Raw genomic sequence first — 18,417 nt, 5'->3', positions numbered from 1 at the left:
TTCTTGCCATAATACAAATTCTAACAGTCTATTCAGTAGGACTATCAGCTGTGTATCCACCAGACTTCTGCACAACACAACTGATGGTCCCAACCACATTTATAAGGCAAGAAATCCCACTTATTAAACCTGACAGGGCACACCTGTGAAGTGAAAACCATTCCCGGTGACTACCTCTTGAAGCTCATCAAGAGAATGCCAAGAGTGTGCAAAGCAGTCATCAAAGCAAAAGGTGGCTACTTTGAAGAACCTGGAATATAAGACCTAATTTCAGTTGTTTCACACTTTTTTGTTAATTATATAATTCCACGTGTGTTATTTCATAGTTTTGATGCCTTCAGTGTGACTTTACAATTTTCATAGTCATGAACATACAGAAAAATCTTTAAATGAAAAGGTGTCCAAACTTTTGGTCTGTACTGTATGTCTTGCCTTCCAGCAAAAATCAGGTGCAGCTCTTGTCCATATACTGGCTGTAGCGTACCCCTTGGAGGTAGGCAGTGTCCAGTACATAATTGGTCTAGGGGCACATCTAAGGCCACTATTGTATTTCTGAAGAACAGTGTGATTCAGTGGCCAAGAAAGTCTCCTGATCTGAACCCAGCTAAACGCCTATGGGTTATTCTGAAGAGACAAGTTGAGCATCACTCCCCATCCCAGCATCCAGGCTCTAAAAGCATGTTGACCAATGGAAAAAGATAGCTGTTGCAATATGTCACCAACTTGTTCATTCCTTACCTAGAAGACTTGGTGCTGTCCTTTAACCCCTTTCTGACCTCGGACGGGATAGTACGTCCGAGGTCAGAACCCCCGCTTTCATGTGGACTCCGGTGGTGAGCCCGCATCAAAGCCGGGACATGTCAGCTGTTCAAAACAGCTGACATGTGCCCACAATAGCGACGGATGGAATCGCAATTCACCCGCCGCTATTAACTAGTTACGGTCAAACGCTGACAGCTGCATTTAACCGGCGCTTCCGGCCATCGGGCTGGAAATGAGCGCATCACCGACCCCCGTCACATGATCGGGGGTCAGCGATGCGTCAGGACAGTAACCATAGAGGTCCTTGAGACCTCTATGGTTACTGATGTAGGCCTGCTGTGAGCGCCACCCTGTGGTCGGCGCTCATAGCAAGCCTGCAATTCAGCTACATAGCAGCAATCTGATGATCGCTGCTATGTAGCAGAGGCGATCGCGTTGTGCCTGCTTCTAGCCTCCCATGGAGGCTATTGAAGCATGGCAAAAGTAAAAAAAAAAAAAAGTTTAAAAAAATTTGAAAAAAATAAAAAAAAATATAAGTTTAAATCACCCCCCTTTCTCCCCATTCAAAATAAAAAAAAAAAAAAAAAAAAATCAAACCTACACATATTTGGTATCACCGCGTTCAGAATCGCCCGATCTATCAATAAAAAAAAAAAAGGATTAACCTGATCGCTGATTGGCGTAGCGAGAAAAAAATTAGAAACGCCAGAATAACGTTTTTTGGTCGCCGCGACATTGCATTAAAATGAAATAACGTGCGATCAAAAGAACATATCTGCACAAAAGTGGTATAATTAAAAACATCAGCTCGGCACGCAAAAAATAAGCCCTCACCCGACCCCAGATCATGAAAAATGGAGACGCTACGGGTATCGGAAATTGGCGCAATTTTTTTTTTAACCCCTTAAGCCCCGAGTGTGGTTTGCACGTTAATGACCGGGCCAATTTTTACAATTCTGACCACTGTCCCTTTATGAGGTTATAACTCTGGAACGCTTCAACGGATCTTGGCGATTCTGACATTGTTTTCTCGTGAGATATTGTACTTCATGTTAGTGGTAAAATTTATTCGATATAACTTGTGTTTATTTGTGAAAAAAATGGAAATTTGGCAAAAATTTTGAAAATTTCACAATTTTCCAACTTTGAATTTTTATGCCCTTAAATCACAGAGATATGTCACGCAAAATACTTAATAAGTAACATTTGCCACATGTCTACTTTACATCAGCACAATTTTGGAACCAAAATTTTTTTTTGTTAGGGAGTTATAAGGGTTAACAGTTGACCAGCAAGTTCTCATTTTTACAACACCATATTTTTTTAGGGACCACATCTCATTTGAAGTCATTTTGAGGGGTCTATATGATAGAAAATAACCAAGTGTGACACCATTCTAAAAACTGCACCCCTCAAGGTGCTCAAAACCACATTCAAGAAGTTTATTAACCCTTCAGGTGTTTCACAGGAATTTTTGGAATGTTTAAATAAAAATGAACATTTAACTTTTTTTCACACACAATTTACTTCAGCTCCAATTTGTTTTATTTTACCAAGGGTAAGAGAAGAAATTGGACCCCAAAAATTGTTGTGCAATTTGTCCTGAGTACGCTGATACCCCATATGTGGGTGTAAACCATTGTTTGGGTGCATGGCAGAGCTCGGAAGGGAAGGAGCGCCATTTGACTTTTCAATGCAAAATTGACTGGAATTGAGATGGGACGCCATGTTGCGTTTGGAGAGCCCCTGATGTGCCTAAACATTGAAACCCCCCACAAGTGACACCATTTTGGAAAGTAGACCCCTTAAGGAACTTATCTAGATGTGTGGTGAGCACTTTGACCCAACAAGTGCTTCACAGAAGTTTATAATGCAGAGCCGTAAAAATAAAAAATCATATTTTTTCACAAAAATGATCTTTTCGCCCCCAATTTTTTATTTTCCTAAGGGTAAGAGAAGAAATTAGACCACAAAAGTTGTTGTTCAATTTGTCCTGAGTACAACGATACCCCATATGTGGGGGTAAACCACTGTTTGGGCGCATAGCAGAGCTCGGAAGGGAAGGAGCGCCATTTGACTTTTCAATGCAAAATTGACTGGAATTGAGATGGGACACCATGTCGCGTTTGGAGAGCCCCTGATGTGCCTAAACATTAAAACCCCCCACAAGTGACACCATTTTGGAAAGTAGACCCCCTAAGGAACTTATCTTGATGTGTTTTGAGAGGTTTGAACCCCCAAGTGTTTCACTACAGTTTATAACGCAGAGCCGTAAAAATAATTTTTTTTTTTTTTCAGAAAAATGATTTTTTAGCCCCCAGTTTTGTATTTTCACAAGGGTAACAGGATAAATTGGACTCCAAAAGTTGTTGTCCAATTTGTCCTGAGTACGCTGATACCCCATATGTGGGGGGGAACCACTGTTTGGGCGCATGGCAGAGCTCGGAAGGGAAGGAGCGCCATTTGGAATGCAGACTTAGATGGATTGGTCTGCAGGCGTCACGTTGCATTTGCAGAGCCCCTGATGTACCCAAACAGTACAACCCCCCCCACAAGTGACCCCATATTGGAAACTAGACCTCCTGAGGCACTTATCTAGATGTGTTTTGAGAGCTTTGAACCCCCAAGTGTTTCACTACAGTTTACAACGCAATGCTGTGAAAATAAAAAATCCTTTTTTTCCCACAAAAATGATTTTTAGCCCCCAAAATTTTTATTTTCCCAGAGATAACAAGAGAACTTGGACCCCAAAAGTTGTTGTCCAATTTGTCCCGAGTACGCTGATGCCCCATACGTTGGGGTAAACCCCTGTTTGGGCGCACGGGAGAGCTCGGAAGGGAAGGAGCACTGTTTTACTTTTTCAACGCAGAATTGTCTGGAATTGAGATCGGACGCCATGTCGCGTTTGGAGAGCCCCTGATGTGCCTAAACAGTGGAAACTCCCCAATTCTACCTGAAACTAATCCAAACACACCCCTAGCCCTAATCCCAACTGTAACCCTAACCACACCCCTAACCCTGACACACCCCTAATTCTAATCTCAACCCTAATCCCAACCGTAAATGTAATCCAAACCCTAACCCTAACTTTAGCCCCAACCCTAACTTTAGCCCCAACCCTAACTTTAGCCCCAACCCTAACTTTAGCCCCAACCCTATCCCTAACTTTAGCCCCACCCTAACTTTAGCCCCACCCTAACTTTAGCCCCACCCTAACTTTAGCCCCACCCTAACTTTAGCCCCACCCTAACTTTAGCCCTAACCCTAACCCTAACCCTAGCCCTAACCCTAGCCCTAACCCTAACCCTAGCCCTAGCCCTAACCCTAGCCCTAACCGGAAAATGGAAATAAATACATTTTTTAAATTTTATTATTTTTCCCTAACTAAGGGGGTGATGAAGGGGGGTTTGATTTACTTTTATAGCGTTTTTTATATCGAATTTTTATGATCGGCAGCTGTCACACACTAAAAGACGCTTTTTATAGCAAAAAAGTTTTTGCGTCTCCATATTTTGAGACCTATAATTTTTCCGTATTTTGGTCCACAGAGTCATGTGAGGTCTTGTTTTTTGCGGGACGAGTTGACGTTTTTATTGGTAACATTTTCGGACATGTGACAGTTTTTGATCACTTTTTATTCCGATTTTTGTGAGGCAGAATGTCCAAAAACCAGCTATTCATGAATTTCTTTTGGGGTAGGCGTTTATACCTTTCCACGTTTGGTAAAATTGATAAAGCAGTTTTATTCGTCTGGTCAGTACGATTACAGCGATATCTCATTTATATCATTTTTTAATGTTTTGGCGCTTTTATACGATAAAAACTATTTTATAGAAAAAATAATTATTTTGGCATCGCTTTATTCTGATTACTATAACTTTTTTACTTTTTTGGTTATGATGCTATATGGCAGCTCGTTTTTTGCGGGACAAGATGACGTTTTCAGCGGTACCATGGTTATTTATATCCATCTTTTTGATCGCGTGTTATTTCACTTTTTGTTCGGCGGTATGATAATAAAGCGTTGTTTTTTGGCTCGTTTTTTTTTTTTTTCTTTCGGTGTTCACTGAAGGGGTTAACTAGTGGGACAGTTTTATAGGTTGGGTCGTTGCGGACGCGGCAATACTAAATATGTGTACTTTTATTGTTTGTTTGGTTGGTTTTTTTTAGATAAAGAAATGTATTTATGGGAATAATATTTTTTTTTTCTCTTCTTTATTTAGGAATTATTATTATTTTTTTTTTTTTTTTACACATGTGGAAATTTTTTTTTAAACTTTTTTACTGTGTCCCAGGGGGGGACATCACAGATCGCCGATCTGATAGTGTGCACAGCACTCTATCAGATCGGCGCTCTCACATCGCTGCAGGCTGCAGCTTTCATCTGCAGCCTGCTCCGGACCCGGAAGTACTCCCTGCAGGACCCGGATGCAGCCCCGCGGCCATTTTGGATCCGGGGCCTGCAGGGAGGAGACGCTCGGTACAATGTGAGTACATTCCCTTGTACCGATCGTCTCAGGGAAGCCCGCAGGGAGCCCCCTCCCTGCGCGATGCTTCCCTGTACCTTCGGTACACCGCGATCATGTTTGATCGCGGTGTGCCGGGGGTTAATGTGCCGGGGGCGGTCCATGACCGCTCCTGGCACATAGTGCCAGATGTCAGCTGCGATAGGCAGCTGACACCCGGCCGCGATCGGCCGCGCTCCCCCCGTGAGCGCGGCCGATCGGCTATGACGTACTATCCCGTCACTGGGAATTAAGTCCCAGGTCACCTTGACGGGATAGTACGTCATATGGGATTAAGAGGTTAAGCAAAGTTTGAAATTTTTTTCACCACTTAGATAAAAAATAACCTAGACATATTTGGTGTCTATGAACTCGTAATGACCTGGAGAATCATAATGGTAGGTCAGTTTTAGCATTTAGTGAACCTAGCAAAAAAGCCAAACAAAAAAACAAGTGTGGCATTGCACTTTTTTTGCAATTTCACCGCACTTGGATTTTTTTCCCATTTTCCAGTACACGACATGGTAAAACCAATGATGTCGTTCAAAAGTACAACTCGTACCGCAAAAAATTAAGCCCTCACATGGCCAAATTGATGGAAAAATAAAAAAGTTATGGCTTTGGGAAGGAGGGGAGCGAAAAACGAAAACGCAAAAACGGAAAATCCCAAGGTCATGAAGGGGTTAATATGGAGGTCATTCAAAATACTTCATGTATTAGTTATTAAACGTGAGGTGTATTCATTTTTATATCAACTAATTTGAGTAAACCTGAAGATTGTGTAATGATGGTTATGTTATTAACCTTACTTTCATGTTATGTGTTAAAAAATGTTCTATGAAACTCAGTCTAGTCAAAATTAAGGAAAGGTTTTTTTGTCTAGTGAGGCTTTTCAAAGGGGGGTACTTATATTTGCTGAGCGCTGTATATAAAATATATGTACAGTGTGCAGAGGTGTATGTGATTTATATTCTATACACTGTATTAGTAATTTTTTTAAATTTTATTATTGAACAGTTAGTTACCAGTCTGTCCAAAATATTGATAAACATGGATATTAAAGGTCTGTCTTAGGAGAATATGTATGTGTTCTGAATTATTGGGCAACTATTAATTTGCAGAATTATTATGGAACTAAATGAGAAAACATAAATTTGTCCATGTCAATAGTTTATTATCTGTTAAATTGAGAATAATCAAACAACTCAATGTACTGAAATATATTTAACATTAAAAAAATATCAGTGACCAATATACCTACCTTTTTTCAATAAGTCATGAGCCTTTCATTCATGGAATCTGTCAGTTTCGTAATCTGTTGACGGTCGACTCTTAGGGCAACACCAACCTTGGTCCTCCCCCAGACACTGTTCAGTTTTCCTTCACCATACAGCTCTCATTTAAAGAGGTTGTCCACTACATTTAAATAATACCCCCATTGATTTAAACCTTGTAGACTAGTCTTTTTGTAAATACATACTGTTGCCTTGTCTACGGCTCTGACTTCTCAGTCCACATCACGTGACCCCGGCTGCAGTCGCCGCTGATGTCGCGTCAAATTCCAGAATACCTTCATTCACCCAGGCGTTTCCAGTCACTCGCACCCCTCCTAATTGACTGGGCTGTGGGTGGAGTTTCACCGCATGTCACAGCCCAGTGTCCAGAGAGCTTTCCCTCTCTCCTCTGTTTACATTGGCTGCAAGCGCGCTGGATACTGGGCTGTGACATGCGGTGAAACTCCACCCACAGTCAATCAGGAGGTGTGTGCGACTAGATCACGCCTGGCTGAAGGAAGGGATAGCGGAACTTGACATAAGCGGATGTCAGCAGCGGCTGCGGTCGGGGTCACATGATGCTGCCTGAGCCGTCAGCGATAGCTCCACTCAGAGGCACATATGACAGCACTATGTATTGGCAAAAAGACTTACAAGGTTTACATCGATGGGGGTATTATAAAATGCAGTGGGCAACCTCTGAAGGGCCCGCAAGTTCTTTAGTGGTGGTTGGGTTTCAGTCTCCCTAAAGGTACCGTCACACTCAGCAACTTTGCAAAGAGAACGACCACAATCTCCGTGACGCTGCAGCGTCCTGGATAGCGATCTCGTTGTGTTTGACACGCAGCAGCAATCTGGATCCCGCTGTGCCATCGCTGGTCGGAGCTAGAAGTCCAGAACTTTATTTTGTCGCCAGGTCGGCGTGTATCGTCATGTTTGACATCAAAAGCAACGACGCTAACAATGGATGTAATGGAGCTATCAACCAGCGAGAACGAGAAGTGAGTCGCCGTTACGTCACTGGATCGCTCCTGCATCGTTCTGGAGTTGCTGTGTTTGACGTCTCTACAGCGACCTAAACAGCGACGCTCCAGCGATCTAGTTTAGGTCGGCTCGTTGTCTATATCGCCGCAGCGTCGCTGAGTGTCACGGTACCTTAACCTTTGCCATGTCTCTGAGCAATCAACACCTCGTACTTCCTGGTCACTTCACGTTTCATTCTTCTCCTATCTTTGGCAGTTAATGTGCATCTTTTTTTCTCAACACACAACAGAACTTTTGATTGTACAATTTTTTTTAAACTTTTCTTAATCAAATTAATTTTTTTGGGGGGCCAGTTTTGCCCAATAATTCTGCACACCTTGATAACAGGTGCTGATATGATACCCTTTGGCCATACCCTCCCTCTTTATACAACTACACGTCACCTGATATGTTTAATCCATTAAGCATTCATATTTATACAGCTTGGAGCTGGAAAATATGCAAAAAAAATTATCTATATATATCTACTATATAATTGTCTAAGGTTCACTTCCGTCTGTCTGTCTGTCTGTCACGGATATTCATTGGTCGCGGCCTCTGTCTGTCATGGAAATCCAAGTCGCTGATTGGTCGCGGCAAAACGGCCACGACCAATCAGCAACGGGCACAGTCCGGCGGCAAATGGCCGCTCCTTCCTCCCCGCAGTCAGTGCCCGCTCCATAATCCCCTCCAGTCAGCGCTCACACAGGGTTAATTGCAGCGGTAATGGACCGCGTTATGCCGCGGGTAACGCAATATGTTACCGCTGCTATTAACCCTGTGTGACCAACTTTTAACTATTGATGCTGCCTATGCGGCATCAATAGTTAAAAGATCTAATGTTAAAAATAATTTAAAAACTAAAAAATCGTTATATACTCACCGTCCGTCGGCCCCTCGGATCCAGAAACAGCCTTTCCTGCTCCTCGCAACGCTCCGGTGACCGCTCCATGCATTGCGGTCTCGCGAGATGATGACCGGAGCGCCCGAGGAGCGTCGGTAACCGCTTCGCTTGGATCCGGGGCCAACGGAAGGTGAGTTTATAACTATTTTTTATTTTAATTCTTTTTTTTAACAGGAATATGATGCCCACATTGCAATATACTACGTGGGCTGTGCAATATACTACGTGGGCTGTGCAATATACTACATGGGCTGTGCAATATACTACGTGGGCTCTGCAATATACGGTAATACGAGGGCTGTGCAATATACGGTAATACGTGGGCTGTGCAATATACTACGTGGGCTGTGCAATATACTACGTGGGCTGTGCAATATACTACGTGGGCTGTGCAATATACTACGTGGGCTGTGCAATAACTGCTTTGCTTGGATCCGGGGCCAACGGAAGGTGAGTATATAACTATTTTTAATTTTAATTTTTTTTTTTAACAGGGATATGATGCCCACATTGCTAAATACTGCGTGGGCTGTGCAATATACTACGTGGGCTGTGCAATGAACTACGTGTGCTGTGCAATAAACTACGTGTGCTGTGCAATAAACTACGTGTGCTGTGCAATATACTACGTGGGCTGTGCAATATACTACGTGGGCTGTGCAATATACTACATGGGCTGTGCAATGTACTACGTGGGCTGTGCAATATACTGCGTGGGCTGTGCAATATACTACGTGGCCTGTGTTATACGCTACGTGGCCTGTGTTATACGCTACGTGGGCTGTGTAATACGCTACGTGGGCTGTGTAATACGCTACGTGGGCTGTGTAATACGCTACGTGGGCTGTGTAATACGCTACGTGGGCTGTGTTATACGCTACGTGGGCTGTGTTATACGCTACGTGGGCTGTGTTATACGCTACGTGGGCTGTGTTATACGCTACGTGGGCTGTGTTATACGCTACGTGGGCTGTGTTATACGCTACGTGGGCTGTGTTATACGCTACGTGGGCTGTGTTATACGCTACGTGGGCTGTGTTATACGCTACGTGGGCTGTGTTATACGCTACGTGGGCTGTGTTATACGCTACGTGGGCTGTGTTATACGCTACGTGGGCTGTTATACGCTACGTGGGCTGTGTTATACGCTACGTGGGCTGTGTTATACGCTACGTGGGCTGTGTTATACGCTACGTGGGCTGTGTTATACGCTACGTGGGCTGTGTTATACGCTACGTGGGCTGTGTTATACGCTACGTGGGCTGTGTTATACGCTACGTGGGCTGTGTTATACGCTACGTGGGCTGTGTTATACGCTACGTGGGCTGTGTTATACGCTACGTGGGCTGTGTTATACGCTACGTGGGCTGTGTTATACGCTACGTGGGCTGTGTTATACGCTACGTGGGCTGTGTTATACGCTACGTGGGCTGTGTTATACGCTACGTGGGCTGTGTTATACGCTACGTGGGCTGTGTTATACGCTACGTGGGCTGTGTTATACGCTACGTGGCCTGTTTATATACTGCGTGCGTGGGCTGTTATATACTACGTGAGCTGTTATAAACTACGTGGCTGTGTTATATGCTATGTGGGCTGTGCTATATACTCTGTGGGCTGTGCTATATACTCTGGGCTGTGCTTTATACTACGTGGCTGTGCAATATACTACGTGGCTGTGCTATTTACTACGTGGGCTGTTATATACTACATGGCCAGCCGCAAACAATCAGCGACAGGCGCAGTCCGGCCTCGAATTGTCACGGGATTTGAACCACGCTTCGCTAATGGGTCGCGGCTGGCCGAATCCTGTGTATTCAACGTATTCTAAAATCTTCATAAATAAACTACATACATATTCTAGAATACCCGATTAGAATCGGGCTACCATCTAGTGTATATATACTCTTTCTCTTTCTTTCTCTCTATTTCCTTCTTTGTCAGCTAAAAGTGGTGACACCCTTGAAATTGATCCACAAAATTAAGTACCGTATATACTTGAGTATAAGCCGACCCCCCCTAGTTTTGCCACAAATAACTGGGAAAACTTAATGACTCGTGTATAAGCCTAGGGTGGAAAATGCAGCAGCTACTGGTAAATTTCAAAAATAAAAATAGATACCAAGAAAAGTAAAATTAATTGAGACATCAGTAGGTTAAGTGTTTTTGAATATCCATATTGAATCAGGAGCCCCATATAATGCTCCATACAGTTCGTGATGGCCCCATAAGATGCTCCATACAAAATACGCCCCACATAATGCTCCATACAGTTTATGATGGGCTCCATAAGATGCTCCATATTAAAATATGCCCCATACAATGCTGCACAAATGCTGATTATGACTCCATAGACACATTTGCCCCGTATAATGCTCCACAAAGGTGGATCATGGCCCCATAAGATGCTCCATACAGATATTTGCCCCATATAATGCTGCACATGGCCCCATAAGATGCTCCATACAGATATTTGCCCCATATAATGCTGCACATGGCCCCATAAGATGCTCCATAGAGATGTTTGCCCCATATAATGCTGCACATGTCCCCATACAGATATTTGCCCCATATAATGCTGCACGTGGCCCCATAAGATGCTCCATATAGATATTTGCGCCATATAATGCTGCACATGGCCCCATACAGATATTTGCCCCATATAAATCTGCACATGGCCCCATAAGATGCTCCATACAGATAATTGCCCCATATAATGCTGCACATGGCCCCATAAGATGCTCCATACAGATAATTGCCCCATATAATGCTGCACATGGCCCCATAAGATGCTCCATACAGATAATTGCCCCATATAATGCTGCACATGGCCCCATAAGATGCTCCATACAGATAATTTCCCCATATGCTGTTGCTGCGATTAAAAAAATAAAAAATGACATACTCACCTCTCAGGCCCTCGGCACTTGCCATATTCACCTGCTCCGTGTTCCACTGCCGCTGTTTCTTCCCCGTCCTCTGCACTGAAGTTCAGGCAGAGGGCGGCACGCACTAATCGTGTCATCGCGCCCTCTGACCGGAGCGTCACTGTAGAGGACGTGGAAGACACAGCGGAGTTATACTCACCTGCTCCTGGTGCGGTCCCTGCACGTCTGTTCCCCGGCAGCTTCCTCCTGTAGTGAGCGGTCACATGGTACCGCTCATTACAGTAATGAGTATGTGGCTCCACCCCTATGGGAGTGGAGTCATGTCCATATTCATTACTGTAATGAGCGGTACCATGTGACCGCTCACTACAGGAAGAAGCTGCCGGGGAGCCAGGGACCTGCTGGGACCGCGCCAGGAGCAGGTGAGTATAATTACACCCCCCCCCCGCTCCCCCTCCTCTGCCGACCCCTGGGTATGGTTCGAGTATAAGCCGAGAGGGTTACTTTCCGCCCAAAAAAGTGGGCTGAAAATCTCGGCTTATACTCGAGTATATTTACGGTATTTCTTCCAGAAAAATATTGCAATTGCACATGTTTTATTACACATGTTTATTTCCTTTATGTGTGTTGGAACAACACAAAATGGCAAAGCAAAAAAGACAAATTGGACATCATTTTACACACATCTCCCAATATTGGCCGGACAAAATTGTTGGCATCCTCAACTTAAATATTTGGTTGCACACCCTTTGGAATAAATAACTGCAATCAATTGCTTCCTATAACCATCAACAAGCTTCTTATATCTCTCAACTGAAGTTTGGACCACTCTTCTTTTGTAAACTTCTCTAGGACACACTCGTATTTGAAGTGTGCCTTCTCCCAACAGCAATTTTAATCTCTCTCCCCAGGTATTCAAAGGGATTTAGATCCAGACTCATTGCTGGCAACTTCAGAACTTTCCAGCACTTTGTTTCCATCCATTTCTGGGTGGTTCTTGAAGTTTGTTTGGGGTAATTGTCCTGCTGGAAGACCCATTACATAGGACGCAAACCCAGCTTTCTGACACTGAGCACTATATTATGACCCCAAATCCTGTGTTAATCTTCAGATTACATGATGGGCTGCACTCAGTTACAGAGGCATCAAGACAACCCCATAACATCTTTGAACTTTCACGATATATGACTGTAGGTACTTTTCTTTGTAGGCCTCATTCCTTTTCCGGTAAACAGTGGAATGGTGTGCCTTACCAAAAAGCTCTATCTTGGTCTTATCCATCCAAAAGATACTTTCCCATAAAGATTTTGGCTTCCATACAGTCTAGCTTTTTTTGTGTCTGTCTCAGCAATGAGATCCTCCTAAGGGTATGTGCACACGTTGCGGATTTTGCAGAATCCGCAGGTAAAAGGACCTGCGGATTTCGCCTGCGTTTTCACACCTGCGGATTCCTATAAAGGAATAGGTGTAAATTGCTGCGGAATCCGCACAAAGAATTGACATGCTGTTGGGAAGTGCCTGAGCAACATGTATACTCTGCTTGTTTGTTTGCTAGTTCTCAGGTCCGCTGTTCTAGTTTGTCTTTCAGTACCTGCCTTTGCCTGCCTGTATACCATGCGTGCTTGCTGTACCCGCCTTTTTACCAGCTGTACCAGCCTGCATCTGCCATTATACCAGCCTGCACCTGCTAGTGCCTATCTGTATACCAGCTGTACCTAAATATCATCCTGCACACCCAGTGCCTGCCTGTATACCAGCTGCACCTGCCAGTGTGCATTTTCTGCCAGTGCCCACCTGTGTTCCTGCCGTGCCTGTCTGTACCAGCTGAACCTGCCTCCAAGCCGTTCTAGCTTCCTGCCCTTTTTGGGGGTCCGCTACCATGCATCTGAGGTCCGTCCTGGTGTAGCCCATGGTGTCCATGTGGAGCCAAGTCTAACCCCACCATCAGAGGCTCTAGTGAAGAGTCTGGTCTTCACCTAGTTACACCCTTCCAGGGCTCTCTTAGGACCAAGGCACAGTTTAAAAGTTTTCTCAGGCTATGGAATCCGGTAGCTCTCAATCTTTCTCGATCTTCGATTTGTTTCAGGAGGTCTCCCGCCAGAAAGACCAGCAGAACAGTGACCATGGATACGATAAAATCTGTGGCTTCATTCGCTCCTGTCCAAGCTGCTGCCATCACAGCCGTGGCTCACCAACCTCCCAGTCATGTTCCTGGTGCTGGACTCCGTCTGTTGGCCTCACCACATTATGACTATGATACTGCCCTATGCCGCTGGTTCATTAACCAATGCACTCTCCACTTTGAGCTCTTGGTACATCTCTTTGCCTGAGATCGGGCCAAAGTGGCGTTCATTGTGTCCCATCTTGCCCTGGCATGGCTCAGTTCCCTATAGGAGAAAGTGGATTCTCTAATTTCTCCAGTTGTTTCTTGAGGCCTTCCTCAAGGTATTTGATGAGTGGTTGCATCGCCTCCACAGCATCCTCCCTCCTCAGATTGTGCCAGGGAAACCTCACAGTGGGCAAGTACTATTTCATACTCTGTCCTCTGAGCTCACCTGGAACAATGAGGTGCTAATGGCCACCTTCTGGGAGGGCCTTTCAAGGATAATCAAGGACTAGCTGGCTGGTCGTGATATGCTTATCTCGCTGGACGACCTGGGGTCCTTGGCAACTTTGATCGACATCAGATTTCAAGTGCACTCCAAGAGAAGACCTGTCCACTTGGCTCCTACCTTTTGAAGTCCGATCATGCCACAGACCTTAGCTTCGGCACCCTCCTCTGAGTCCATGCAAATTGGCCAGATTCATCCGGTCGATCATAATCAGGTGATGCTTCTATTGTGGCACAGTTGTTCTGTGGCATCCTGTGTAGATTTGGCATTATCACCCAAAGTGAGAATGGAGGCATATAGTCATAAGTGCACGCTCCCCCCTTTTATTTTTGGTCCTAGTGGCCAGGCAGAGAATGATGGCAGCTAGATGGCATTTCTGATGAAAATAAGTAATTAACTGTTCTTTAATATGGAAATCTGTGGCGTGGTATCCTTGCATGAATTGTCTTGCATAATTTGGTACATAATGGGGACGTCGTAGAGGGTTATTGTTTGTTTGTGATTCTCAGGCTAAACTGTTCGATCTATCCATGCGGTTTCTGACATGCATTGCCTCTGTTTTTGTTTTAGCTTTGGACAGAGCACAATCCAAGAAAGATGCTGGTTTTAGAAACAACTGGAGTTTTAAAAACCTGGAAGAAACTGAAGATATTGTTGAAAAAGAGTAAGTATGGTCCTTGGGATATTTGGAAGGGATTAGAAGAGCTTTTAAAATTTTTACTTCTTGTTGCCAGTGTACTGCTGTCCCTTTATCTGATTATGCCAAGCAAATCTTTCTGAAAGAGGTTGTCCAAAATGTAATATTGTTGGCCTATCTTTAGGGTAAGTCATCATTATTAGATTGCAGTATGTTTGACACATGGCACCCCAACTGTTGAGCTATCAGCACGTCCCATAATGATCAAGAGTAAATATTGATCAAAGCTGTTGTCCTTATATTGTGTTGTAGCCGTTCTTGGGTACTTCAGCTCAGTCCCTATTCACATTAATGGGGTTGAGCTGCAGTCTCCCCAAAAATGGTAATATGCTATATACAGAGTAGTTCACAGTTTGCTTTTGGCTGCAGCAGTACTAAACACCTGATCTGTAGGGGTGCTAAGCCGATCTTATGGTGATGATTTAGCATAATATATCAAAGACCTGGACAACTCTTAGCATAACGCAACTTAATACATGCCAGTAGTAGGATTATAATTTCTACAGTTCATCTTGTGTCTTTGACGAAGTTCTTCATCTGTTAGGAGGGATATTTCTTTTTACATGGAAATATTGATTTATTTTTTTTTTCTACTATTACCGTATGTTCCCACAAGACAGATATGTTGTAGGGGTTTCTGCCACTGTTTCGTTTATCTTTATTCATCCATATGCTACACACAAGTCCCGTTCAGTTGAATTAAATAGCTATTTATTTGCAGAAACTTCTGCAATTGTGCTCAGGATTTATTGTCTGTACAGTGGGGCAAAAAAGTATTTAGTCAGTCAGCAATAGTGCAAGTTCCACCACTTAAAAAGATGAGAGGCGTCTGTAATTTACATCATAGGTAGACCTCAACTATGGGAGACAAACTGAGAAAAAAAAATCCAGAAAATCACATTTTCTGTTTTTTTATCATTTTATTTGCATATTATGGTGGAAAATAAGTATTTGGTCAGAAAAAAACAATCAAGATTTCTGGCTCTCACAGACCTGTAACTTCTTCTTTCAGAGTCTCCTCTTTCCTCCACTCATTACCTGTAGTAATGGCACCTGTTTAAACTTGTTATCAGTATAAAAAGACACCTGTGCACACCCTCAAACAGTCTGACTCCAAACTCCACTATGGTGAAGACCAAAGAGCTGTCAAAGGACACCAGAAACAAAATTGTAGCCCTGCACCAGGCTGGGAAGACTGAATCTGCAATAGCCAACCAGCTTGGAGTGAAGAAATCAACAGTGGGAGCAATAATTAGAAAATGGAAGACATTCAAGACCACTGATAATCTCCCTCGATCTGGGGCTCCACGCAAAATCCCACCCCGTGGGGTCCGAATGATCACAAGAACGGTGAGCAAAAATCCCAGAACCACGCGGGGGGACCTAGTGAATGAACTGCAGAGAGCTGGGACCAATGTAACAAGGCCTACCATAAGTAACACACTACGCCACCATGGACTCAGATCCTGCAGTGCCAGACGTGTCCCACTGCTTAAGCCAGTACATGTCCGGGCCCGTCTGAAGTTTGCTAGAGAGCATTTGGATGATCCAGAGGAGTTTTGGGAGAATGTCCTATGGTCTGATGAAACCAAACTGGAACTGTTTGGTAGAAACACAACTTGTCGTGTTTGGAGGAAAAAGAATACTGAGTTGCATCCATCCAACACCATACCTACTGTAAAGCATGGTGGTGGAAACATCATGCTTTGGGGCTGTTTCTCTGCAAAGGGGCCAGGACGACTGATCCGGGTACATGAAAGAATGAATGGGGCCATGTATCGTGAGATTTTGAGTGCAAACCTCCTTCCATCAGCAAGGGCATTGAAGATGAAACGTGGCTGGGTCTTTCAACATGACAATGATCCAAAGCACACCGCCAGGGCAACGAAGGAGTGGCTTCGTAAGAAACATTTCAAGGTCCTGGAGTGGCCTAGCCAGTCTCCAGATCTCAACCCTATAGAAAACCTTTGGAGGGAGTTGAAAGTCCGTGTTGCCAAGCGAAAAGCCAAAAACATCACTGCTCTAGAGGAGATCTGCATGGAGGAATGGGCCAACATACCAACAACAGTGTGTGGCAACCTTGTGAAGACTTACAGAAAACGTTTGACCTCTGTCATTGCCAACAAAGGATATATTACAAAGTATTGAGATGAAATTTTGTTTCTGACCAAATACTTATTTTCCACCATAATATGCAAATAAAATGATAAAAAAACAGACAATGTGATTTTCTGGATTTTTTTGTCTCAGTTTGTCTCCCATAGTTGAGGTCTACCTATGATGTAAGTTACAGACGCCTCTCATCTTTTTAAGTGGTGGAACTTGCACTATTGCTGACTGACTAAATACTTTTTTGCCCCACTGTATATGATATAGTGTCCATTACACCTGGACCTGATATTAAATAGTGATGCAGTTGTCTAAAGCATTGTGATTTTTTTTTTTACATTTTTAGTGACCCTTAATATGTCTATTAAAGGGAATCTGTCACCCCAAAATTCACCTATAAGCTAAGACCACTGGCAACAGGGGCTTGTCTACAGCATTCTGTAATGCTGTAGATAAGCCCCCCCCCCCCTTGATGTAACCTGAGAGAGAAGAAAAACAGGTTATATTAGGCTACTTTCACACTAGCGTCGGGCCGAGGTTCCCGACGCTAGCGTTGTCTCCGCCGCACAACGGGGGCAGCGGATGCATTTTTCCAGCGCATCTGCTGCCCCATTGTGAGGTGCGGGGAGGTGGGGGCGGAGTTCCGGCCGCGCATGCGCGGTCGGAAAAAGCGGACCGTCGGGAGCAAAAAACGTTACATGTAACGTTTTTTGCTCCCAACGGTCCGCCACAGCACGGCGCAACCGTCGCACGACGGTTGCGACGTGTGTCATTGTGTCGCTAATGTTAGTCAATGCAGAAAAAGCGCATCCTGCAAGCACTTTTGCAGGATGCGTTTTTTTCGGCAAAACGACGCATTGCGACGTAATGCAGTTAACGCCAGTGTGAAAGTAGCCTTATACTCACCCAGGGTGCCCAATTCCCTTTAACCCTGCTGTTCTATTCGATCAAAAATGACCGAAATTGAAATTTGATATCCTGCAGATTTTTTATTATGCAAATCTGAAACTTATGGACTAGTTTCCTCACTTCAGGAGTTCTTACTAGGAGTGTTTTTTTTGTTTACTTTTTGCTACACGCTAAATATTACACTTGTTTTGTTGGGTCAAAAATGACCCTTTCATACTGATCTCCTGCCATATTTTCAGTAAAATAAAGGAGTTTTAATTTCTTTGGGACTATTTATTGCATCTACTACTGTTTATCAAGTTATCCAGTTTCTGTAGGACTTGACACAATGACTAAAAGGGCAAAATGTGATATGTGACAACTTTTTCGCATCCTACAAACTGGGGCAGATATTGCTAAAAAGAGAAATGACCATGCTGGTTACTGTAAGAAAAAACAAGCCAGAACTGCCGCATGGTATCCTTAGTAAAAGAGGTGTGCATAGTTCTATGTTTTAATTTACTGGAGATAGAACAGTGGTTTCTTACATTAAAAAAAAAAAAAAAAGTCATTCTGATGAGCACGATGCACCATGACAAATGCAATAAGTAATCGAGAAGACAGAAAGCCGGACATTTTACATTACAATGCCACAAAAGGGGCCGTTGATACACTTGATCAACTATTAACTACTTATACATGCAAACGAAAAACCAATCGGCGGCCAATGATTGTTTTTTATAATACAGTGGGTA

At 43.7% G+C, this 18,417-nt stretch overlaps 1 protein-coding gene across 8 annotated transcripts in view; it reads left to right on the top strand.

Annotated features, from left to right (window-relative positions):
• Window positions 1-18,417, top strand: part of SENP6 (SUMO specific peptidase 6) — a 147,676-nt gene that overhangs the window by 28,614 nt on the left and 100,645 nt on the right. For all 8 annotated transcript variants that reach the window (XM_077289874.1, XM_077289873.1, XM_077289871.1 and 5 more), the window contains exon 2: window positions 14,539-14,632. In XM_077289874.1, coding sequence (XP_077145989.1) covers window positions 14,539-14,632 — 94 coding nt within the window. The remainder of the gene's footprint in view (window positions 1-14,538; window positions 14,633-18,417) is intronic.

The sequence above is a fragment of the Ranitomeya variabilis genome, chromosome 2, assembly GCF_051348905.1.
Source record: "Ranitomeya variabilis isolate aRanVar5 chromosome 2, aRanVar5.hap1, whole genome shotgun sequence".
Lineage (NCBI taxonomy): Eukaryota > Metazoa > Chordata > Amphibia > Anura > Dendrobatidae > Ranitomeya > Ranitomeya variabilis.
This window is presented reverse-complemented; position numbering and strand designations above follow the sequence as displayed.